This window comes from Haliaeetus albicilla, chromosome 6 (assembly GCF_947461875.1).
Source record: "Haliaeetus albicilla chromosome 6, bHalAlb1.1, whole genome shotgun sequence".
NCBI lineage: Eukaryota > Metazoa > Chordata > Aves > Accipitriformes > Accipitridae > Haliaeetus > Haliaeetus albicilla.
The window spans coordinates 12,180,497-12,205,451 of record NC_091488.1 but is presented as its reverse complement, the minus strand read 5'-3'; the positions used below and the strand labels follow the sequence as shown (position 1 = coordinate 12,205,451).

At 43.2% G+C, this 24,955-nt stretch overlaps 1 protein-coding gene across 4 annotated transcripts in view; it reads left to right on the top strand.

Moving 5' to 3' along the window:
- PDE9A (phosphodiesterase 9A) overlaps nucleotides 1-24,219 on the top strand; it is a 50,912-nt gene extending 26,693 nt beyond the window's left edge. For 3 of the 4 annotated variants that reach the window (XM_069785048.1, XM_069785050.1, XM_069785049.1), the window contains 12 exons: nucleotides 2,669-2,753; nucleotides 6,837-6,918; nucleotides 8,974-9,048; nucleotides 12,137-12,223; nucleotides 15,313-15,417; nucleotides 16,566-16,648; nucleotides 17,519-17,675; nucleotides 18,860-18,973; nucleotides 19,633-19,737; nucleotides 21,203-21,331; nucleotides 21,521-21,616; nucleotides 23,288-24,219. In XM_069785048.1, the coding sequence (XP_069641149.1) occupies nucleotides 2,669-2,753; nucleotides 6,837-6,918; nucleotides 8,974-9,048; nucleotides 12,137-12,223; nucleotides 15,313-15,417; nucleotides 16,566-16,648; nucleotides 17,519-17,675; nucleotides 18,860-18,973; nucleotides 19,633-19,737; nucleotides 21,203-21,331; nucleotides 21,521-21,616; nucleotides 23,288-23,338 (1,169 nt within the window). In that variant the 3' untranslated portion in view covers nucleotides 23,339-24,219. Of the gene's footprint in view, nucleotides 1-2,095; nucleotides 2,544-2,668; nucleotides 2,754-6,836; nucleotides 6,919-8,973; nucleotides 9,049-12,136; nucleotides 12,224-15,312; nucleotides 15,418-16,565; nucleotides 16,649-17,518; nucleotides 17,676-18,859; nucleotides 18,974-19,632; nucleotides 19,738-21,202; nucleotides 21,332-21,520; nucleotides 21,617-23,287 lie in introns of those variants that run through there. The other variant, XM_069785052.1, reaches the window with a different exon arrangement.
- Nucleotides 24,220-24,955: the final 736 nt, after the last annotated feature.

The following is a 24,955-nucleotide window of genomic DNA, read 5'->3' as shown; positions in this document are numbered from 1 at the left end:
GAGTTGTGCGCTTGCACTCTCCAGCACTTTATTGCTGGTTTAGGGAAGGCAGCCTACCCAGAGCTGCTGTGCCATGCAGGTGAACTGAATTCGCTGGTCCCCAGACAAGGCTTCTTTCTGTAAGTAGGTCTCACCGCTGATGGAAATATCAGCAGATGTAGCAATCTGCTACCATTCTGCCTGAGCGCTTGCGATCCCGTCTCCAGCAGCCTCAGCCTGTGGGAAGGAGCTCCCTGGGTTGCCTGTCTACAAATGCACCCATCTGCTTGAAATTGGACTTCCAGAGTTTGCAACAGAGCCAAATCTGCAAAATTTTGAAATAATTCCAGGCTTTCATGTTTAAAAAGCAAAACTGTGAGAGAAAGGGAGTGTCCAACCTCCCTACTCGAGCTGGGCTCCCAGAGGTTGCTTTAAGAGCCATGTTTCAGTGCTGGATTCAGCCCAAGGATTTCTTTAGACAGCAGAGGGTCTTTTCAGAAGGTATTTCTTGCTGCAGAATAATATAATGGGCCCTTAATCAGTGCACATGACAGGGCCATTTATCGTTTGCAAGCCAAACGTGAAAAGAATTGTGCTTTTGTTTTGCCTTTTCTCCTACCTCCTTCGGAGATCCCTTTTCCACCACTTTCACATGTGATCTCCAGGATTTCTTCCCCAGAGGGGATGTGTGTGTGGCGATAAGTGCTCATGACAGTGCTACATCTGCACCTCACATGAAATGTTCTCAGCTTCCTTCCCGTTACTGTCTAGAGGCCGCAACACAGAGATGTGTTTTCAAGGAGCCAAATCTTTTAACTGATTTTTAAATCCCATCTAAAGCTTGTGACTTCCCCTTGGAAAATGCGTCCACACAGGGCAAGCACTGGGAATGCTTTGTCCCATGGCTTGACTTACTCCGCTCCAGTGTTTGCACAGCAGCCCACACATGAATAAGGAAGCTGGCAAAAATCTTCTACAATTTGTAAGCATCTCACATCTACCTTTAGAAAATAATTATGTAAATTCTCTGCTCCCCTGGAGAGGCTTTGGAAGAAAGCTAAAGAGACGCAATAGGAAAAAATGCTCAGGGCTGCCATTTTGCACCATAACTCCTCTTCTCTCTGCAGTTGCCTACCCCACTACCCTGTCAGTCTGGTAACTCTGCTTTGCTCCCACTGCTTCAAATAGGCACTGGCCTCCATTTAGACAGCTTAGCAAATGGGCAACCCATGAACTTCTCCCGGATGAATGCACTGGGGTGGTACATAGCAGTACAGGGCCTGCAGGTCAGCTGCAGCTGATCATCGACTGTTGAATGGAATACCCAAAAAGTGCAGCCAGATATCCAGAATGAAGATATTGCATAAACAGGACGGCATCTTGCCTGTATCATCACATTGTGATCACCCAAAGAAATTGCTTGTAACAATGCTAGACAAAAAAATATTGGAAATTGGATTTTTAAGTGGAGGGTGTCCCTCTAATCAAGCATAAAGCAAAACCCTTTCCCTTTCCTTTCCTAATAAGTGGCAGTTTGGACTCAGTTCATACACCTTTCTGTTTTGACCCTTTCCCAGTTCCAACAGCAATCTTTGTTGTTACGAGCATAAAGAAAACAAAACTGAGGTCTCTGCTTATCTACAGAGTTGTGCCCTTCCAAGGCAGTTTTTTATCACTTACATGCTACCCTCCAGATAAGTGTGATTTTGACTATTATTTTCTAAGAAAGTGACTGAATACTGATTGTACAATTGCATATTCCCTTGAGTTCCCTGAACCACAGCTTGTCCATGCAAACAATGAGTTCAGTAAACAAATGAGCTGTGAAATGATTGCATATGAATGACATGAACTTAATAAATGGTGCTGTATTATGTCCTTGAGCACACTGATAGTTCAACAAGAGGGAAAGAAAAGGGAGAATATTCTCACACTTGCACTGCGTTATGTTCTCATGGCTACGCGGAATGAAGTGCATTGCTGCATAAACAGGCAATCAAACTTTTTGCCTTGTGGCTCTCACAGTTACATACAGAGGGAAATATAGGATTTTTTTGTGCTACATGCAGAAATAACCTTTGATTACAAAATTGATTGGCAAAAAGAAGTGACAGATCTTCAATACCTAAAAAAAAATGAAATAAATCACTAGAGCAAAACTTTTCAACATTTCTCTCTCTCCTGCATTCTCACTTTGGTTTTTCTGTATCTAGCAATGCCTTTCAGAGCTCCTTAATGCTCTGTATGAACTTGCAAATTAAAACCTTTTATCTTAATGGGAATTCTAATCCTACAGGGACGTGTTTGCCTAGCTGCGCTTATCAACCCATCACGGGAAGGTTTTTTTGCTCAGGATTTCCTTTGATTCGTGTTCTACAGCAGAGAAGTGAAGGCACCAGAACAGCTGACCGCTGCTAACAATTGTGGAAAAGCTGAGACATTATAGCCATTCTGTGAATTAAAATACTGTAGCTATTATCTAAAATTGGCAGCAGAGAATTCCTATGGGTTTTCAAGATATATCGCTTTGGCAGCACCTGCGTATGTGAGAACCGGGGCAGACTGTAAGAGCTTGCTGGCTCACTGGATAACTCCACTGTTAAAGCCCTTTGAAATTTTTCACAATTGTGAAATGAGATCCTTCGACTTTCGCCATGGTAACACCCCTGTTGTTTTCCTTTGTTGACAGTGGAAGGCCTGAAAGTAGTAGAGATTGAGAAATGCAAGAGCGACATTAAAAAGATGAGGGAGGAAATGGCAGCAAGAAGCAGCAGGTAAGTTCTGCTTTGGACCTAACCAAAGAAATAAGCATCTGGTTTCAAACCCTAATGCAACATTTCCACAGAATTGAGTTACCTTCTGGGCTTAGAAGTAAAGGAGCAAGGAAGCCAATAACCATTAAGGACAGTGGCTTTAATTTAACATTTGAAGATCTATAGCCATGCATCAGTTAGTTAAAATAGCTCAGGCCACAGGAATAGAGAGAAAGATCTTGCAACAGAGAGTTATTTTTCACCATACAGAATGGGAATTCTTCGTCCAGATTTACTGGGAGAGAGGGAATGGGAAAAGTACTTCTGCATAGTATGGCGTTTTGTTGGGAACCAGCTAACATTCAAATCAGCTCCAATATATTCTGGGAAAATATCAAATAAATATGTAGCAGTTCTAATTATGATCTCATGCTATTATAAAACATCCATTTCAAATTCAACAAGAAATTGGGAATTTACTTTCTAATTCAAGGGCTCACTGTGATTGTGAAGCTTGGCTTCACTGTGATTAAAACAACAGCAGAAAAAATTGCATTTTGTACGGTATGTGGTCTCAGCTGGAAAGTCTGCCCCCGGTGTCACTGAAATGCCCCATTAGGACAAACAAATCATCACTGTGAGATTATGAATATTTCTGGGAAGGTTGCTGAAGAGGGCTATACTGCATTGCTCAAAGTGTGGGTGAAGGGGATTTTTCTCAGTAAATGTAACTATACTATCTTGCCAGCCTCTCTCATTTTCTTCATATGGGGTCAAATTCTCTGACCTTTAATCAAAGCTATTTACTATCGAGGGCAATGGGAGATTTGCTAAAATAACTGGGCTTTATAATCACTCGCTTTTATAAATTTTGCTGTCCAGATGTGTCAGGAGGCACAGTGTTAATACGTTCCTATTAAGTCTAAGGCCAAACTCAGCTGTTATACTAGCATAAATGCAAAGTAATATTATTAACCTCAGATCTGCTCCAGATTTATACCAGTAGGATGGATTGCAGTTTGCCCTGTGACTTGTGTAATTTCTTGTTTGAGTGTGAGGAAATCTCATCAGAAAAATCAGAGCTCAGATTGTCAGCAAACGCAAAAACATATATGCTGATTTGTGCTGGGTGTAATGTGAATAACGTGTGTGCCCGTGCATGTGTCTTTACTTTTCCTCAGCTGTTGTAGGGAGCTGGGAGAGCTGCATTTACAAGCATAGTGACGCACAGGCAGATAGGGAATTAAAACCAAAAAAAGAAGTTATGGCAACTTCACGTTTGCCCAGTTGCTGCCATACACAAGGAAGTACGAGACTTGTCCCAGCAGCATCCATGACTCATTCCTATCCCAGATCTTGTCACCTTACAATCTATATTTTGTAGCATAAACAGCAATCTGTTAAGAAGAAAAACAGGAATGGGGAGTGCTATGTCTGCCCAGTGCAGCCAGCTCCAGCTGAGGTGTAGTCTTCACCGAGGGCTTGTAGTGAGATATGACAGCCGCCAAAAGCCAGAGACCAGCATGGAGTGTGATGCTGGGAAGCTGTGGTAAAAATGGGTATGGTGCTTAGCAGCAGGGAGTGCTGGGCACAGACACCCAAGTTAGCTTGCTCTGGGCTCACACTGTGTAGCTGCTTTTGATGAAGCAGGAGCCTAACTTGCTCTGCTCAGCATCACTTTTTGCCACATCAATGTGGCAGCACCTGTCACAGCTCTTCTTGGTTGCCTTGAGCTGGGTCTTCCTCCTCCTGGCAGCGCAAAAGCTCCTCCTCCTTGCACAAAATTCTCCCCATGATTATCTGTACTCTAAGGGCTTGGGTCTCAAAGCAGCAGCTAGATGTGGCCAGGTTCAGTGTATAACCAGGGGTGGCTACAAGTCACCTCTTTTTGCTAGAGGACTGAGGAGAAGATGTTCCCTGTTGGCTGGCTGTTAAGAGGCACCCCGTCGGGAGCTGCTGAGGAATGAGCTGTGGTTCCCTATTCCCGAGCGACCACAGCTCCACAGGAGCCATGCCACTAGCCCACGGTGACCCCACCCTAGGGGTGCTTCACCCCAGAGCAGCTGAGCAAGCTCTCTCCCATTGGCGTGGGATAAGTGCATGCTGTGGGGGGAACAGAGGCATCCCAGGGCAAGTGGAAATGGTTTTGCTCCTGTTCAGACTTGGCATCCCTTGTGCAATGTCATTTGCTGGATAATGCGTTACATTTGCAATTAGGGATCACGTCTAAATTTAATTAATGTACATAAGTATGTGTGAGTGCGTATATTCCTTCAATAATATCACAGTGTACCCAGCTGTATTCTTGTATGTTTACATATTCTTACATTTGCTGTTACATTACCAAACGACAGAGTAAGAATGAACGGCGAGGTTTATAAAGTCATCACACACAGTGAATTGTGCACCTCTCCTTTTCAGAAGAGCAAAGTAGCCCCACTGGCATCCCCTCAAATTGATTTTTTTGCTAGTCTGCTTTTTGTGCTCACCACTGGCAGATGCTAATAACATTATAGTGTCATTTAAAATCATGATCATTTGCAGATACAGTTTTATGTTTGTAAAGGTCTGATGCATCTTGGCTCTGATGTGTTCCCCAGTGTGGTAGGATGAAGGCTTCGATGTCTTACTACAGTTGGGAATTAGAGATAGCTGGCTGACCCTCAGCTAACCCTGGCAGCCAGCTCCAATTAGGGCAAGGAATGCCCCAGTCTCACTATTTTTATCCTACTAATACCCCCCATAGTGGAGTTTTGAGGAAACAGCTTTAGAAACAATTAAGACAGCTTTTCACCAAATGAGAGTCTCCTTAAAAAGGGCAGGAAAAGGCAGCTGGTTGAAGTCAGCTGACCACCATGAACTGTAAAATGACATAACTTTGCAGGATTCAGACAACACCATCCGAAATTATAGCAGACATCAATGTTAAGAGGAGAAAAGGAAAGAGACCCGGACCAATTCCCAGCAGGAAGCGAAGCACTAAAAAGAGATGCAATACAGAATATGTGAAATAATTTTAAAAGGGACAAATAAAGTTAATGGAATACTTTGGTTGGCTTCTTTTCGAGAGTTTCTTTTAGCTTCATTTCACAGGAGGCTTGAAAAATGAGAAAGGATAATCCAAATGTTAGGACTACAGGGATAAATACAAAATACAAGCAGATCAACCTCACATGAGAGTTATTAAAGTCCATGTGACCAACTACCTGGGAAACATGTGTTGAGTTAAAGTGTGACAATTGCCATGGGTGATATCACAGAGCTCTCAGTTTTATTGTGCCCCCCGTGGCTGTAAGGCAAGAAACTGCTCTCGTGCTGCAATGCGGCAACCTAGATGTTCTGCAAAGGTTGTAAGGCTGGTGTGCACCTCCCACCATCATGGTCCTCTGCTCAGATGGGATAGCATCAGCTTGGCTCTTCCACATGCAGAGGAAGGAAGAGTAGGTAACTGGCAGTGGGTGCTGATGTTAATAACCAGGCAAGTGTTAATTACCTGTAATTGCTGGCAGCAGCTTCCTTCCTCCAGGACCAGGGAGCCAAACAGACTGTGTCTGCCGAGCCTGTGCCTCACTGCTGTTGCCCGGCCTGAAAGGCAGCAGGCAAGATGGTCATGCCATCAAAATGGATTGTCTTATCCAAGCTTTTACGAGGCCTGGATCTGGGCTGCAATAAGCCGTGGGGCAAAGTGGATGCCTACACTAGTAAATAAGAACAAGCGCGCCAGTGTCCATACACAGCGTGGCCCCTGGCAGGGCTCTGCCATCCTTGGACATCTATGCCTGCCACTGGACAGCAAGCTGCTCGCTGAAAGGAAAGTTACTTGGTTTAAATAGAAGTGATTAGGTATCCATGGATACGTGCCTGAAGACAGATGCTCCTCGCTTGAATTCAAATAGATGGAGGAGTGATGGGGTGTTGCACAAGGGGAGAAAATCCTAAAGATCACACTTTTAAAGCATTCCAGCAACACCACATTAGAAAGGGAGAGGTTGGGGAGTGGGGTAATTCTCCAAGCCATGCCTACTGAGAGACCAGAGTACTTCAAACATTTTCTGTGCTGTGGTTCTGTTCCCACAATGTCAAAAGCTGAATATTTCATTTCAGGACTAACTGTCCCTGCAAGTACAACTTTTTGGACGAAAACAAGAGGCTGACGCCCCGGCGGGATGTACCATCCTACCCAAAGGTACCACCCAATACTTGCTCTTCCCAGAATCCTACCACGGACTTGCCTTCCTGACAAGTGCTGGTTTACAATGCATGACTCCCTAGCCATCTACCTCCTAGTTATTCTAAACCCAGGGCCTGATCCAAAATCCCTGGAATTCAATGGAAAAAGCTGTCACTGCCTGCAGTAACTTAAAGCTGGATCCTCAGTAGTCTTTAATACTTAAAAGCTCATTAGTGTTTGAAATGTTAATGAACATTTTGAATTCATCAACATTTAACGCTCTTTTGTCTAGTTATGTTTGTTTATTCTCCATGCTCATAGCAAACAATCAAAAGTAGCCTATAATGTTGTACTCTAATTGAAAATAGTGCTGCTGCCTGTTTTCTCCTAATGGATTATTTTTCAATTTAAAAAGTAATTTATGGGGATGCTTCACCTAGGAAAACAAAGTGAAAATGCGACATTGGATTCTCTCCAGAATGATTCATTGTCCCTGTGAAAATGAGTTACTGTATTTGCTAGAGAAAAGAGTAATGCTTGAAGAAAAATGTCTACTGGGCAAGTGCAAGTACAAATCCACAGTGATGAATGAGGCTGAAACCATGAAGCACACAGGATCTTTGGTCCTAGCGCCAGCAGTCTTTGCCCACAGGAATTATTTAAAGCTACCAGATTATGTCTGCACAATGCCCAGCTCACACCTTGACAAAACACCAGCTCACACATGTGGAAATCATAGTTAACATGGGCATTTGCCTGCACACATCAAAGCTGGCTGAGCTGCTCTCAAGTTCATGTGGTCCTGTGTGATGCAGGTGTATGATATGGACATGCATCCTTGTATATTTATCTTCAGAGCCTTGCAGAGTAACAAATTATAAGTTCTGCTGTTTATTCTGCTCTGCCTAGCAGAAGTGACCTCTAGGTCTCTGAAGCGGACATCATGAGACTTACATTTCTTCTAATTAATTGTTGCCCAAGAGGCTTGTGCTCCTGACACTAACGCGTTTTCGCAAAACATATCAGTTCTAAAAATTATTTTTCCCTTGATAAGTATGTATGTCAGATCAACTTTTGATCTACTGCTATGATATTAGGATCTTGAATTAACAACAAGTGCAGTGAAGAGTTGTACTAACTGACTGCAGAGTAAATTGATAGTCTGGGCTGTCCCTAGACCAAAGCTCATAGGAGTTTTGGTTTCAGAAGTTTGGGTTCTGTCTGAGATTTGCAAAATTTGTTATCAGTTGTCAAGTACTGGATTAGTCCAATGTCAGTGATGCTAGGATGTGATGAGTCCACTGAAAGAAGATGTTATTACAACACTGTTATCAAATAACAAATCTGTACTCCTAATAGACAGATTTCTTGCAGAATGTCATATTAAATGTACATTATATAGGCAAATGCAAAAATCACTGCCTTCTCAAATGATAAAATGATAAAAAAATCACTTGAATCTTGCAGGCTGACAACCAATTTGAAAATGTGGGTGTTCTTGAAAAAATACTCAAAATGAGAGCATAAATCATCTGAAAGTAAATATATCATGCCCACGGGCTAATTTAACACTATAAGCATAGACACTTCACACCACCCAGCCATGACTGGCTGCACCAAATGTTGCTGATAATCTGCAGGCAGCAGAACCAGTGCAGCTGGGGATGAATCTGTGCCCTGCGCCCCTTACATCCCCTTGCTGCATCTACCAGCAACCCCGTCCATAACACCTCCGTTCTCCTCCTTTTTCTCCCAAACCCTCCACCTCCCTGCTCCATAAGGATCTCCACCACCGATCAGTGGCCTGCCAGCTGGTGCCGTGGCAGGCAGCAAGCTGCCTGGGGGCTTGCTGCCCACCAAGCGTGGGCATCCTGGCATGACCACGAGCAGCTGGTGGGGAGGGAGAGGAGGGTTGGGCAGGCAGAGGGAGAGATCAGTTGCTCTATCCTTGGGAAATACAGCTAAACCCCATGTGAATGGGACCCCAGAAATCCCAGGGACATGTCAATGGCAGGTTCCCACACTGGGGCAGGGAACCCTCACTTACACTGACTGCCTTTTTGTCTGCAGTACATGCTGTCCCAGGAGACCATAGAAGCGCTTCGGAAACCAACCTTTGACGTCTGGCTGTGGGAGCCCAACGAGGTAAGGATGCCATGTTAGCTGGGTTAGCACGTTTCCTGAGAGACAACAAGGCCAGAAGAGCCCTTTGAGATGGTCTGCAGGGTTTTTCCCCTTTTCTGCCCCGTAATCTCTGTATTTTTTTTATTTTCATATCACACCAGATTACAGTGCTTTTTCCTTACAGATGCTAGATAGATTATGCTTATTATCATAACCTGATCCCTCTGTTTTTTCTTTAACCCCTTGCTAGCAATGTCCCACAACAACCAGCGCACTATCATTGCTGCCACATGAGTTCTCTCGTGCCATTTTATTTGAACAAATCGATCCCTAGCAAAGTGTATGCTTAAGCACATCATCAATAACTGCTCAGATAAATGAAGCTGCATGCTGCTGTGTGAAGCCAGGCAGAGGTGCATGCATTGATTCATACCCTTTTAGACAAGGGTTTTTCTGTGATGTTTTCTGAAGAGGTTGCAAAGCTGCACGCATGGCCTATTAGTATTTTCTTATTGCTTCATTTTCTTATTTTTCTTATTGCTATTAGTATTATTCGTTGTTTGTCACTTGTAATGCAGAAGGTTCTGGAAAGCCCGTTTGTAAACCTCTGCAGAAACAAGAAGGAGAAGGATGTTTCTGTAATGGCCAGCTTATAATATAATGTAAAACTAGATTCAGCAAATACCAGCAACCTCACCTAGGAAAAATGTAAGGGAGAGCAGGATTAAACTAGGTTTTTCCCAAGGGAATGACCAGGTAGTTCTAGCAGCAACCCCAGCAGCAATCACCTTAATTACCTTCTCAATCAGATGTTGTGCATACAAGAGTCATTCTGGCTCAGCACCTGTAGATCAACATGACAAGCAAAACCACCCCATACTGCACCCACAGGAACAGCATATTCCCTTCAGGATATTTCATCTGGCTGATAGAATAACAGAAGGACTCTCTGGTGACTTTAGGTCCATCTCCCATTCACACAGGCTGGCACAGCTTCCCTTGTGCGGTCCGTGCCAAGCTGAGGCTGGTGCTCTGCAGTTACTGCTCCCTCTCCAGCTCAGGCAAAATGGCTCGCCCCCAGCTTTTGAATGCCTGTCAGGTCTTTACAGCAAGAGAGAATTACGACCTGCCAGGTGGACCATAACACTGCTGGCTCATTGTTGTTCTGACTATTAAGAAAGAATAGGGAGAGACAAAAACCATTATCCACGGATTCTTGTGTGCTGAGGCATAGTATTTTAGCACAGTAACTCATTCAGAGTACGAGGAAAGACTATATGGTGGCATGAACGAGGCTAACAAGAGGGTGCGGAGGTTAGACATGCCCTGCAAGGAGGAGTGCTGCTCAGAAATAACATACTGCACAAACTCTGGTGAGCCGAGCACCATATGGGTTTATCTTGCCCTTTTAGCTCTGGTTTATGTTTACAGAGAATATTTCAATTCTGTCAATGCTTGTTTAGTAATGAGCATTTGCCCACATGCTCAGTGTGGGGCAGGCAGGTTGTAAACCATCGTCTTCTGTAAGCAAATTAATAATGTTGTGCTCTGCAGCATCTCAGTGAACAGAGCTATGCAGCAAGCTTGTGTTCTCTTTCTCAAATGCCAAGCAACGCATCTCCCCACTCACTTTCAAGCCTTAGAAGAGTCCAATATTCAAGCTTTTGCTGTTGACCAAGAAAGCTAAAAATGAAAACTGAGTTTCTCATGTGTTCAGGGGCAGGGGCGTTGTCACCCTGGGCAAAGTCACCCTGCCACTCACCCAAAGCTCTCTTGGCAACAACTGAAGGGAGATAAGCATTTCTGAGGGTAATTCAGCCCTTCTAGGTCAAGTTTATTGTCTCGGAAAGTCTTTTCTGAAACTATTGCAAAACATATAATCTACCTCAGGGACTAGGAACAAGACAAGGTGGTCTACAGCAAAATGCTGGCCATGTGATCTGAGCACAGTTCAGCTCGTGACATTGTCCCTCAAGTTTTGCAGGAAAGTCACTTCCTGTTCGGATGACTCGAAACCAGCCCCCCTGTTACTGCGTGAACTATGTATATTCCCTGGATAAGTATAAAGTTTCATTAGATTAAATCATTTTTCTGGAGAGTTTTTAAGAGCCTAAATAACAGAAACCTAACAAAAAATGTCTCCAAGGCATATTTGTGACATTACACTCATCGTATTAAAAACTCCTGGATCAGTCTACAGTCTAAGAACTGTATCTGCTAATGCAATGGCTGCATTTCATCCCCTGCAGATTTTGCCTTCAGAAATGGGAATGCAGATACATAAACTCCTGAACTCCTGAAGTCTGTTCATTTCTGACTGGTGGCAGCTTTTAACTGCCCAGACACATCAGATCATCAATACCTTTCTTTTGCAATATTTTCAAACCCAGAAGATATTAACCGGGAGCGGTAGTGCATCCCCCTTCCTACTGCAGAGCAGATGTTGTCTCAAAGAGGAGCCTGCCTTTGCATTTCAGCTATTGGGATTCATAGTTAACAGTTTATGGGAACGGATGGTCACAAACCTGCTGCAATTTTGTAGTGTTATAATGGGAGATCTTTTGCTAAACAAGAAATCCGAGTTAAGGTAGTGGATTTAGGAACTCACAAAAAGTCATAAAGAAAGAAGATATTGACACATACCTAGAATAAATATTTCTTTAAGGATCTCCTATTTTCTGCTGTCACTTTCTATACAGCTAGGGCCTGATCCATTTCTGTACAGCTAGGGCCTCTGGAGTGAGTGGAAAACTATTTCATTGACCATTAGAACATATCCCAGCTGAATTAGAAAAATGGCAATACTTTTTTTGTGAGAAAGAATCTGTATGGTATGCATGAATCACAATTACTAAAGAGAGCTGGTGTGATTCAAAGCCCTGCACAAAACCTGTGAAGTCAACAGCAATCTGTCTACTTCAAAAAGCTTTGAGAACCTCTCTGTCTCACCTCTTGCACTGTCTTTAATAATGCAATCTTTGAACATCTTTCTTTCATCTTAACAAGAGGGCTCTGCAATTATTCAATGTTTGCAAGGAGGAAATTCACTCTGCAATGTATCATAAAGTGCTATTTACCAAGCCAATAACCTATCTGTTCCTGGCTGCAGATGCTGAGTTGTTTGGAACATATGTACCATGATCTTGGGTTGGTAAAGGACTTCAACATCAATCCTATCACGTTAAAGAGGTGGTTGGTAAGTATTTCAAATTCCTGATATTTGCAATTTTTCAAATTCCAAAGCCAATAAACAAAACATTTAGTCATGGAATTAACTTGACTTACATGAGTAATCCCACTGAAAGCAGTCAATCTATAAAAATTCGTAAAATTTAAGTACTTCAGCAAATGTTTGCATTCTTGTGGTAACAGCTTACATTTTTTAAACTGTTTTGCATTTGTTTGCTGAGCTGTCTATTACTGAAAGTAGTTCATTTCTGTTGAATGCTCTTGATACCTGCTGTAAATGGAGACAAGATGAGTGTCTTCAGATATGGCCAAAAAAAGCCAGTATGTGCAATAATCATTAGATGTCCTAAATCACAGGGAGTAAAAGAGCAAGGCAGGAAGGAAAAAGAATTGCTGAGAAGTTATATAATTTTCTTTGCCTTGCTCTTTAATGTTGAGAAGGTTGCAGAGGTGCAAGACATGATAAAGATGAGTTCACACCAAAACTAAGATGTCTGAAGAAGAAACACTGGTTATAAGGTCCAAGGGAGACCATAAGAAAGAATTTGCTAAAAAGCTGAAGAATATATTGGCTTTCTCAGAAAAACCCATCATGTTCCTAGAGGACTGTAGAACAGTAAATATTTCACCCATTGTTTAAAAAGGATGTAGGGATACCCTGAAGAATTATGGTTAGTAAAACTTACATCTCTACCCGACAAATTGATTGAAACATCAGAAACATCATGATGTGAAGCTCATTATACAGATGTTTCATATGATTCCTGTAGCAAAGAATTATATCTCACTAATATCTTCTAATTACCTGAAGAGTATGGACAGAATAGAAGGAACTTTTTTACGATTGACGTAGGCTCCCAGAAAGGCCTGAACAAATTCCACAAATTCAGAAGGTGGCTAGAAAACACAAAGCAAAACACTGGATTCATTATATCACAAAGTACAGCAAGAGCAAAAAGTACCTGGGCACCAGCGTACGCAGGGCAGTGACTGCCACTGCTTGGTGTGCTGCTACCGGCTGAAGCTAACGAGGCATTAGGCTGATCAGAGACTGGAATCAGGGATAAAATGAACTATGTTACCATGTCTCCATAGAAGGTATAAGGCTTACCTGGAATTTATGCCTAGGAATTTAGAAAAATGGTATGACTACATTCAAGGAGATATAAAAAATGATCGAGACCTTGGAAATCTCTCCCCAAATAAGGTGGATGAAAAGCTTAGTATTGTGACCTTAGGAAGCAGCTGAACAGAAGGGGTGGGACGAAACCCAATGCAATCAAGGCTAGCACAGAGCAGATAAACCAGAAAATTTCCTCCTCCTGTCTCACAGACTGAAAACATGGGAAATAAGGTGATATGTCAACACACATCAACATGCCACCCACACGCATTACTGCAGGCAGCTTCCTGTTAGCTCGTATCTCCAAGCAATTTGTTACCACTAGCATTTAAGACAGCCTTGTTCTGAACAACGAGGGAAGTTTATTATGTATTTTCTACAAAGGTAAGACAGGGTGAGATTTCCTTTCTTAAACACTAGCTTCACAGAAAGAAAGGTGATTCAAAAAAGCTCCAAGGACTCTGCTTCAAACTATGATAGTTTCACAGGCACAGTATGGGCACCAGTTTGAACTTAAGTGGGTGAGAAAAAGCCACCTCATGCATATGCTTGCTTTCTTGCTCCCACATCCACTGGCTACAGAAACGTTCCAGAAAGGGGAGGAAAGGATGAGTAACACAACCCAGTCTCTCCAGCCCTTCAGTGCTCTGAGTCAGGAGTCCCCTGGGATGCTCTGGGCTCCACTGCTGGATGTATACATTACATCCGTGCAGTGTTGTACGGTGCCTGAGCGCAACCACGGTGTCCATGTGGAGGCTGTGAGATACTGCCCACCACTTGTGAGCCTGGCTGTCAACCATATTGTGCCATTAGTTATTCATTTTAAAATAATGTAAAATATTTCTAAAGTCCTTGCTGCAGAATAATCTGAACAGCATTTGCAATGATGCCCCCAGATACTGAATAAGCATTGAAAACCCACAGTTCTCTTGACCTCATCCAGAGCTTTGAGGCCTCCTTGAAGTCAGGTACCAGGTTGAATGGTTTGATCCTGATGGGGCTTCAGGACACTTGAAGAAAATTCACTGTTTAGCTGGAGAGGGGGTAATGTCATTAATTCAGGCTCAGTAATTGAAGCATGTGCATAAGGGCTCTCTAGGGTCCAGGCTATGGAGGCTTCAGCAGCAGGGGTCCAGCAGTGCTGCTGATGCTTGGCTGGTTTTTGTGGGACAGGATACCAAAGGCTATCCAGTGCATTGGAAGACTGACTGTGGCATGTGTTAGCCCAGCTGTGCCAGCTTCACTCAGCTAGCCCGGCTGACAATAGCAAGGACACATAGGAAAACAAGATTTAGCTTGCTTTTCTAATGAGGGCACATAGCCAGGATCTGTAGAAAGTTAAAACACACAAAAATCAGTCCCATGTGCCTTTATAGCTAAATCTCTCCCATGCTGCCTAGCGTAGGAAATCCACACAGGTATGCTAGTGTGTGTGCATTCGCATCTTCACTTTGCCAAGCAACGCATCACAAAATGCCAGCTCTGAGCATCTGCAAATGAAATAACTACATTTCAGCCTTGAAGACATCAAAGCTGTGATTTGCATTCAGCGACAGAGGGGAACAGGGATGTACTTTAAGTTCTTTACACACCTCAAAGTCACCATTTAACCACCACATGGTTTGAAATACAAATTCAGGATGAGAGCACAGAGTCCTGTCTCAAGACTGAGATGCATTTGCAGCTGTGCTGGGATGTTTACCCATTGCTAGCTGGTATGAGAGAGAAGTTGCTATGAGCTTTACCTGCTGACAAATTCTTGAAAGGCAGTAATCTCTCACCCTCCCCCAGGAAGGCAGGGTGTCAGAGGGCCTCGTGCTGTCACTCTGCCCTAGCAGAAAATAATACGGAGCTCCATAGGACTCCTGTAGGGATACACAATGCTTCCAGGGAGGCTGGGAAGCATATGTAATCATGTTTTTATAAAGAAAGAGCTCTCCTGTCTCTGACTGCTTCATTCCCTCTCTCTGCAGCTGTGTATTCATGACAATTACAGAAACAACCCCTTTCATAATTTCCGGCACTGCTTCTGTGTGACCCAGATGATGTACAGCATGATCTCACTCTGCAGCCTCCAGGTATGTCCCCCACCTCAATAGTATCACTCCATTTCCATCATGGGGCACATGTTTGTCCACTGAGCACCACAACACCTGTGCCACTTTTCTTGCAAAACAGCCCACCACCTTGCTAGCAAGTGATGAGCTTTAGAGTAGCTGCACTTGTTCAGTCCCTGGGGAGAGGAGGAGAGCTGTTGCATTTCCACCTCTGGCTGCACAGTCAGCCATCCCATCCCAGACCCTAAGAACCTACACAGCTTTCTGAGGCTGCTGGGAAGCTACCTTCACCTCCTGGATATCCCCAGTTTGCACACTGAAGCTCTTTTGACACTCTGATAGCATGAAACATCGATGAATCAGATCCAAAAGCCTACTAAATTATGGTCTGTGGATATGGGCTTCATCTGTGACACAAAATGTTCCCACAAGAGGTTTTCTCCAAATGTGTGCTTGCACCTAGGTGAGCTACTGCAAATAATGCCTTGCACGTACTGTGTGCAAGCTTTACATTCAACCTGTACTTTGTCCAAAACTATAGGCATCATTTATTTTTGTTGACTGGATAACCTGTGTTTATATATTCATTTCATTTCTGTACAAGCCAGATTTTATTCAGTTAAAAAATGCCTTTCTTCTCCATAGTTAAACATCTTGGTTACTGGCCTAAGCCTATTTTCTTGCCAGTAAAAGTATGAAGAAAAACTTGCTTTAGTGGAAGTTCATCCTATTCAGAAGCTGTGGGAACACAACACTTAATTTTTCTCACTCTTTTCATAACTTTAGTTAATGCAGAATGCAATGGCAACTAAGCTATCTTCCAGCCCTCCCTTAACTAATCAGGATGCTCAAATGACTTGTAAAAGACTGTACTAATATCTCAGTGCTTTTATATGATCTCTGCAGTAATAGCAAGTTTCAAGCAAATTGGCGCCTCTGAGCTGCTGTTATTTAATGCAACAAAGGCACATCTGAGTCATTTTTAATGGAAGGGAAGGCAGAATTCTCTTTGTTGACTGAAGCAAATTGACCTATGGAAAAATACTTCATTTTGCTCAGATTTGCATTTCTCTAAAAAGTAAATGTGGGTAGTTTTTTTACTTCTTTTCATTTATGGAGATAGGGGAAGTGGAAATTGTAATACTACATTAATGTTTTGTATTTTACAGGAGAAATTTTCCCAAATTGATATCTTGATTCTCATGACTGCAGCAGTATGCCATGATTTGGACCATCCGGGCTATAACAACACGTAAGTCTGTCTCTTGCTTTCTCTTCCCTTAAAATTTATTGGGAAGGTAATACCAGCTGGCATTTTTGGTAGAACAGGTTTTCCTTCTCACAGCTTGAGCTGGCCATGACCTTCCCCCAAGGCCCTGCTGTTCACTCACATGTGGGCCAAGGCAGAGCTTCATGCAGAAAACTCAGGTCTGGGTTGGGGTTGCCAGCTGTCCTTGGCTATGTAAGGAAAATGTTTTTTCAGCTTTTTATTCCAACATTTTCCCCCACTCCTGAGAAAACAAGGTAAAATGTTTCACAGCTGAGAGAGAGGGCATAAATGATTATAGCTCCATTTACTGAAATGGACTAATTACACTAAAATGCAAAGGGTGATTTAACTTACACATTATTTCATAATTATAAATCATGAAGTGCATATTATTCTATTTATTATCATGTGAAGAAATTAGAATTGTTGACCCATGGACACTTTTGTGTGCATGTATGTGTGGGTGAAAAAGAGAGAGAGAATCTAATTTATTTGGGGCCATTCATTAAATAAGGGCAGAACCCAATTCTGACTCAGATCAGTGAGAATCTCCCCATTGACATTAGTGGGGGTTGAATGAAGCCCAGACAGTTACTTCTGTGATTGTTCTATGTCACTTTAAGCTGCAGAGACTTGGTAAAATTTAAAAAAAACCCTATAGCAGAATAGTGCCTGAGATGATATTAAAGTAATATGTATCTTCTCTAAAAATCTGATTTAGCATTAACAATCAAAAACCAAACTGCAGCTAATTGAATAAGTATTGAAAAGAATGTAAATAAAAGTAAGCAGCATGGTTTAGAGCAGCTGGTGTGTGTCTGCAGGAGTTCTCATTGTTTTTCTTCCCATCAGCTATCAGATAAACGCACGAACTGAGCTTGCAGTACGCTACAATGACATCTCCCCACTGGAGAACCACCACTGTGCTGTGGCTTTCCAGATCATTTCCCAGCCAGAATACAACATTTTCTCCAATGTCGACCAGGACCAATTCAAACAGATAAGACAGGTATGAATGCTGGTCCCATCTGTGTCGTACAAACTGTTCCTGAAGATGTAAGCACACACAGACTTCCCTGCTGTACAATGCAAGTGAATCATTCTCCCTAGTGGGTATGACTGAGAAAGCCCCTCACACTGGAAGGATCCAAGAGGGATTCTTGGAAAATTTCCACAGCAGCACTCCCTGGAATGTCTTGCTGAGAAATAATGAGTACATCCTGACTATTAAAGCCTATGACATTTTGGGGATAGATATTTATATTATTGAAGAAGCCAATTAGCTCTGACTGGGAAAGGATTAAGCTCTCATGGCAGAAGTTTATGCTTTAAGAAAACATTGTATTAATTTTAAGAGGGGCTTCAAAATAGGAAAAGATTTACAACAGCAGAGCATTTGTACTGTTGGAAGAGGCTCTGGTGGACTGGGAGTCACCACAGTTATCTCTGAGACAGTGAACAATGCTACAATTCCCATCAGAGCACTAAGGGCCAAAATTTGGTCTTAGTTTCCACATTGCACATTCCTTAAACACCAAATGAAAAAGCAGACCAATACAAGGGCTCAGATACCGGTCTGGTTGGAGTTACTGATTCTGCCAGTACATGGGAAGCAGGCATGGACCCAAAATGGATAGATCTGTATGAAAACCCACAACTTTAAATTAACCACATGTTTTCCCATCATAAACTCTGCCTAGCAGGAGGATACAGAACTCCTAACACATTGGCTGCATCTGGGTATTTCAAAGACCTTAATCCAAGGAGGAGAAGCACTGAGGACATCCACATCTACTGATCTTTGTCTCTTCCTAGGGCCACTAAGAGTCAGCAGCAAAACCTATAGTGCTTTCCAAGGAGCCAAAAGTGGATCTTGGCAGAGTGCGGCTTTTAACATCCTGTTGTATAGTTTGTTTTTCCACAATTAGTCAATCAGAAAGGAAAAACCTCAGCGCCTCTGGAATATCACACCAGTGTTACAGATCAATCTAACCATGATCTTCATATACCTTGAACTCTTTATAACCCTCTTCCAGTTTGCTTGGCAGTTTCAAGTCAGAAGCTTCCCCTTTCAGTATTAACAATGTAATGCATCTGAGGTTTTTTGTGTGTAAGAAAGACTCTACTTTGCTCTGCAATAGAAGACTTTGTAAAGAATGTCAAGTTAATATGTGAACATATTTTCTTTGCTAGGGGATAATTACGTTAATCCTGGCTACAGACATGGCGAGACATGCAGAAATACTGGACTCTTTCAAGGAAAAAATGGAAAATTTTGATTACTCAAATGAAGAACACATGACCTGTGTAAGGAGGTTTTGTGGATTATTATTTTTCTGTGCATAGTGTGAAAGCTTGCAGATTACCATTTGTTTGTTTAAAAACCAAGATTCAATATACATTATCAGAAAAGAATCCTTCTTACGTCCTCTGCCCCACCAAAAAGAATTACAATTTGGAAGTGCTCTATATAAAATAGATTATTCCAGCTTTAAAAATCTTGGAGTCCCATCAGGAAAAAAAATGTATTTAGTGGGTCGGGTCACAAACTCTTATTGTCCCTTACTGTGGGGCAAAAAGTATCCACAGGAGTACAAACTCTAGTATCCTCTACTTCCTAATCCAGTCATCTTTGACATCCAGGGAATTCTTTCCCCAGCTGCCTCTGAGTGCTCCACAAACAACTTCATGGTCATTTGTGGCTGAATCTCTTCATGCAGCAGATAAGCGCACATCCCACTGTGACACATCCCAGCGCTACAGACAGGGAAACCAAGGCAGAAAGGGGATAAGGGATTTAGACAGAGTAACTGGGAGAGTGGAAAAGAATCCAGATCATTTCATCCTAAACCTGTCTTTTCTGTTTGAAAACATTGCCTCCCACTGCCTTGTAAAGACACAGGTTCTGGATAGGGGAAAAAGGACTGGCATTAAGACTGCAGTGTTAAAGTATTGTCCTCTTTCAGCTGAAGATGGTACTGATAAAATGCTGTGACATCTCCAACGAAGTCCGCCCGATGGAAGTAGCAGAGCCCTGGGTAGATTGCTTACTAGAGGAATATTTTATGCAGGTAAGAATGAGGGAGAGATGCAATTGCACAAATTGCTGCTCTTCCTGAATCCTACCTCAGCTACAGGTGCTTTGCTGTCTGACAGCCCAGTCTAGCTCTAGGATGGAAAGGATTCTTTTACAGAAAGTCAGAGAAGGATATCAGCAAGAGAAGCTGTTCAGAAAGCAGGTGAATGCAATTGACTGCAATTTGCAGATGAAAGACAATAGCAACCCAGAAATCCTAATGCTAGCAGACTGAAGCTTGTTCTCTGTAAAGTGGCTGCCTTGCAAGTTCGTTTGATGTGTAAATGCTTTGGGGGCCAAAAGGGCAAGACTACTGGCAAGAGAAAGTTGTCAAGTAAATTATATCAAATATCACATGGGAACTAGTTTAGATAATTTTCACTGCATGTGAACATTCCCCTAAAGAGAAAACAGAAGACTTGCTGAGGTGTGCACAGTCAGACTTTAAGCTCCACAAACCATTGCTCCTCACTGGATTCCCAGCTAAACACAGTTTCTGATCGCTTAAAAAAGGATCCCTGGAAGAGCAGCCTTCAGCTGCCTCTGGCACACAGGCTCCTGAGCAGTGTGTACGTGCTGCAGCAGCGCGATCTTAACCTACACACAGCTGCAGTGCTCCAAGGAGGAGATGCCAGAGCTTTTTTGTGTGTTTTGTCTATACTTTGATAGGGTGCATGCCAAGGAGGGCTTCTCACAAGAGGCAGACATCTCAGATGATGTGTCAGAAACACTTCTAGCTCGCTGCGTCTCCAGCTTTTTATTCAAAATTACAGTATCATCTGTGAGCCTTACTGTTTTGGCCATCCAGCAAAGGTACTATGTGCTGAAAGACCCAGTAATTGAGAGAGAAAGTCTGCTACAGGATATCTTTTTTGCACACACAGTCTGTGACCTCCTTGCACATGAACCCACATGGAAACAGTGAGTTATGTGGTCAAGTAGGTCTTTGCAGTCAATGGAACTATTCTCCATTGACCTGGCTAGCCAGAACGAGTTTTAATCATTAGTAAAGAAGGAGATGTAATTTCTGGTTGAATACCTGAAAATAATCACCCTCTGGAGAATGATGAGGAAATCAAAGACCTATTCCTTCTCTTCCAGAGCAGCAAGAGCCATTACCACCTTTCTGAATGCTCTGAAATATTTTACCTCACAAGTCCCATGGGTTTGCAAAGGGAATTAGGTGGCCTCGTTGCCCTGTAAGCCTGGAGGCGAACGCTTTCAGGCCAGTGCTATGCACAGGTAACTGAACAGAGTTCACTTTATTCAGATGCTTGCTCTGAACAAAGCAGGATACATTGGCCCGAGGGAAGCATATTGCTATTCTGTGCTATCTTCAGACAGTACTGAGATCTGTATCTGAAGGCTACTGCTCTTTAGCTAGCGATCTGCTTGGTACATTACTCTTCTCACAGACTTCTAGCCAGGATTAATATTTGTTAACTCTGAATTTGTTCCAGAGCGACCGAGAAAAATCTGAGGGGCTTCCAGTGGCACCGTTCATGGACCGTGATAAAGTGACCAAGCCGACGGCACAGATCGGCTTCCTGAAGTTCGTTCTCATCCCCATGTTTGAAACAGTAACAAAGGTAAGTCACCCAAGGCCAGAAGCAGAAGTGGGGGCATGCAGAGCTTCAGCGTTTGCTCCGACAGGCATTTAGTTAGCCTGGGAAATGAGGATGTACAATTCACACCCTGCCTTTCACCCCATTTCTAGCATGTACAAGTTAATGAATACAAAAGGAAATGTTGATATTCTCTCTGTTGTTTTCACCTAGCTATTCCCAGAAGTGGAGGAGGTGATGCTCCAGCCCCTTTGGGAATCCAGGGACCACTATGAGGAATTAAAACAGATAGATGATGCTATGAAAGAAGTAAGCTCTAAATATCTCTTTGATAAAGCAAACATTATGATTGAATAAGTCAAACATTATCATTTAATAGCAGCTTAATTCCAAAACAGTAGGAATGCTTATGGCATAACCATCATCACAAGAAACACAATCATTATACCTGGCTGGAGAGAGGCATGTAACCACAAGCAGTAAGTCTGCACAAGAGCATGCCCTTGCAGAGTCCACCAGGCACCACACAAGTACAGCCATGGGGAGGGAGCTGCTTGCAGGAGAGGGACCTCAACACAAAACCCAGAGATAAGTAAGTCCCTGAGGGGAGTGCATTAGCAAACACCTTTTCCTGAAGGGAGCTGCCTTCCCACGGGAAGGAGTTAGCGTAGGCTAGATGGCTAGATTGCAGCAAAATGTCCTGGGGTTGGGCAGTTCAAGGCACTGCACCACCAATGCATAAGTTTATTTTCTGGGAAGAAACTTCCACTCAAGTGTCTATCATCAAGGATGTGCTTGAAAATTTATGAGGAATTACTCTTTCATACACAGCACACAGTAGGATTAAACACACAATCAATGAAGCCATCTTCTGGCCCAGGCTGAGTAAGGACCTCCATTTACAGTGTCTCTCATTTTGACATGCAAGGCTTAGGGGAAGTAGGATATACATGTAACCGCTTTTGCTGTCTCTGACCATGTCTGAATTGCCTCAGGAGCCTGGCGGGGCAGAGACCGAGGCCAGGCCCTGGGAGCAAGGGCCCTGTGCCTGCAGTGTAGCAGCCAACATGCTGGCCCGGCTTCCGCAGCACCCTGCGACATTGGGCCTGCACGCCTTCCTTGCACACTTCTTCCAGGGCTTCTTTTCCATGCCGAGGCAGATGACAAAACCCACCTAAATGGCATCACAGTGTAGGGTTTTTCTGACACGAACAAATTTATCATGTAGATAGGATATATCAGTCACTCTGTCATTAAAATAAATTGGGAAGTGCCCTGGAGCACTAGTTCTGCTTATATTGTTTGATATGTGGGAAATGAAGGTTCATTCACTTGATCATCCTTGCTTGGATGAGTGGAATAGTAGCTTTCTGGTGTAGCAACCACCTCCTCCCAAGTGCTTTGGAGGAAAAGCCCCTCAGCAGCACAAATACTAAGGCCGGTTAATCAAAGAGCATATGCTTTGAGGGCACTAAGTTACAAAGGAGAAGAAAGTCTTTTAGGCATTCTTCAGTTCAGAGAGGAACATTTCTCAAAGGAGGGAAGAAGAACACAAATATGACTGCCAAACTTTCTGAGTCCTATTCATCTTTCAAGTTGAGCCGAGATTTAACTTCTGGTTTACAGAAGCTGTCAAAACAGAAGTTTTAGACAAACTGATGGGGCTTTAATTACGGTGTATTGGCACAAGAGGTCTTAGGAGCAGCCTGAATTCAGAATTATCCTGAAACAAGAGGAGTCGGTTAATAATCTGAGAGCCTAGCACGGCAGACGATAAGAAAGACTAAGTTTTGTTTACTCAGGACATACATCCAGAGCTGTTTGGATGAAACAGTGCCTGTGATATACCAGGCTGCTGCCTATTATTTCCCAAGAAATGTTGCACATGTCTTGTGGAGAGATGAGCATTTGACTCACAGCAGCAGTGGAAAGCAGCACTGTGTGAGCCGGGTATTAATCCTGCTTTGCTCTTCATTTCAGTTGCAGAAAAAGAAAAGTGAAAGTTTGACTACCAGCAATACCGAAAAGTGAGACGAAAAAGTCTTTGAGCAAAACATAAGCCCTAAGGTTATTCTGGTTTTGAGAAATGCTGTATTTGCCAAACAGATGTGGTGGCCATGTCAAAATCCAACTGAGAGGACCGTGTACACGGAGAGGTGGCAGGCATGGATGCCCTGCCTGCCTGTCTGGATGCCTTGTCTACAGCCTGCAGCCCGCTTGCACAGGCGCTGCGGCCGCTGGGCACCAAGAGCTCCCCTCACTCCGGCATGCCCACCGCAGCCGCCCCAGCAGGACTTCCTCTGCGGACATTGCACAGGTTGCAGCATGGCTCAAATCTTCAGCAGATTTGCCTTTTTGGTGACCACACTGACCGCAGTCTGTAGAGACAAAGCGGAGTTTAGCTAAGGAGCTTTTTCTGGAAAATGATCCACTGGCATCCAAAAGCAAAAGAAAAAGTTTAGTCAAGATACTATATATATGTGTACAGCAGTATGCTAATGACAGCATAGCTTAACAGATACTTATATTCTGACAGGGGTTCTGGCATATATTTTTGTTTGCCTACTAGGCCCTAATGACACATTTCTCTGTATTATTCTCTGAATTTTATAGTGTTCACAGTACATTCTGAAGCCCAGCATAGTGGATGCAGGGTTTTTCTTTTTCTACACTAGAAGAAATCAGAAGAAACCTTAGTGAGTTTGCAGGTTTGCTTTGTGGCGTGGTACAGCTAGACATCACGGAAAGCTTCAGCACAAGCAAAGAAGGGAGCACAAAGCTGAAACCACTGTGCAAGCATATTTTTATGCTCATGGATGCAAAAAGCAACAACAAGAAAAACCTTCAAAGATGTACAGATTTTTTTTTTACTTTTAAACTGATCTGCTAAATAATATATTCTTCTACAGAAATGGGTGTTGTACTTGTTTTCTTTTGTGTATGCGTTCACATGAGAACTATCTCTGTTCCTAAAGTCAAATGCTTTCATAATGAATACAAGGTAAGGGGCTGTAAAGGAGGGGGGAGGGTCAGTTCTCCTTAAGAGGAGAAGCTATGGAAACATTTTTTGTGTTATAAGCGCGATGCTGAAAGAGCTTCACTTCCATTGATGACTTTGTAAAAGTCGTGAGCCAAGCTTTGCCCGAAGTTGCAGTCATGCAAACAGACAGCAGGCAATACCGTGATCGACTCCTGTGCACTGCCTCACCAAAGGGGAGGCTGGAAGATATCTCTCTTCCTCATGCCCACGAGATGTGAGCCCATGGCCACGTGGCTCAGCTGCTCCTGGTTTCTCCCACTGGGGAAAGGTCACCCTCCCTGGGGGTTTCAGCGGACAGGATCAGTTCCCATCATGGCATGGCTGCTGAGACCAGTGATTTGTATGCACCCTGCCTTGCTGACATCTCTACCCCCGCCTCCACTGGCAGCCTTAGGCATGCAGCCAGCGGAGCATCATGCATGTTGCTCCAGTCCTCCTCGGCTCCATTCCCAAGGCTGCCCCATCGACTTTGCTAGGTGTGTTAGCAATAAGGGTAACACTCATGCTATGCCTCTGCAAAGTCCAAAGCCACATGCATTGTCTTAGCTTGTTTTTCAAAAAGAGATGAGCAGGTGGGGGTCAATCTTTCCCCCCGTGACACAGGAAAC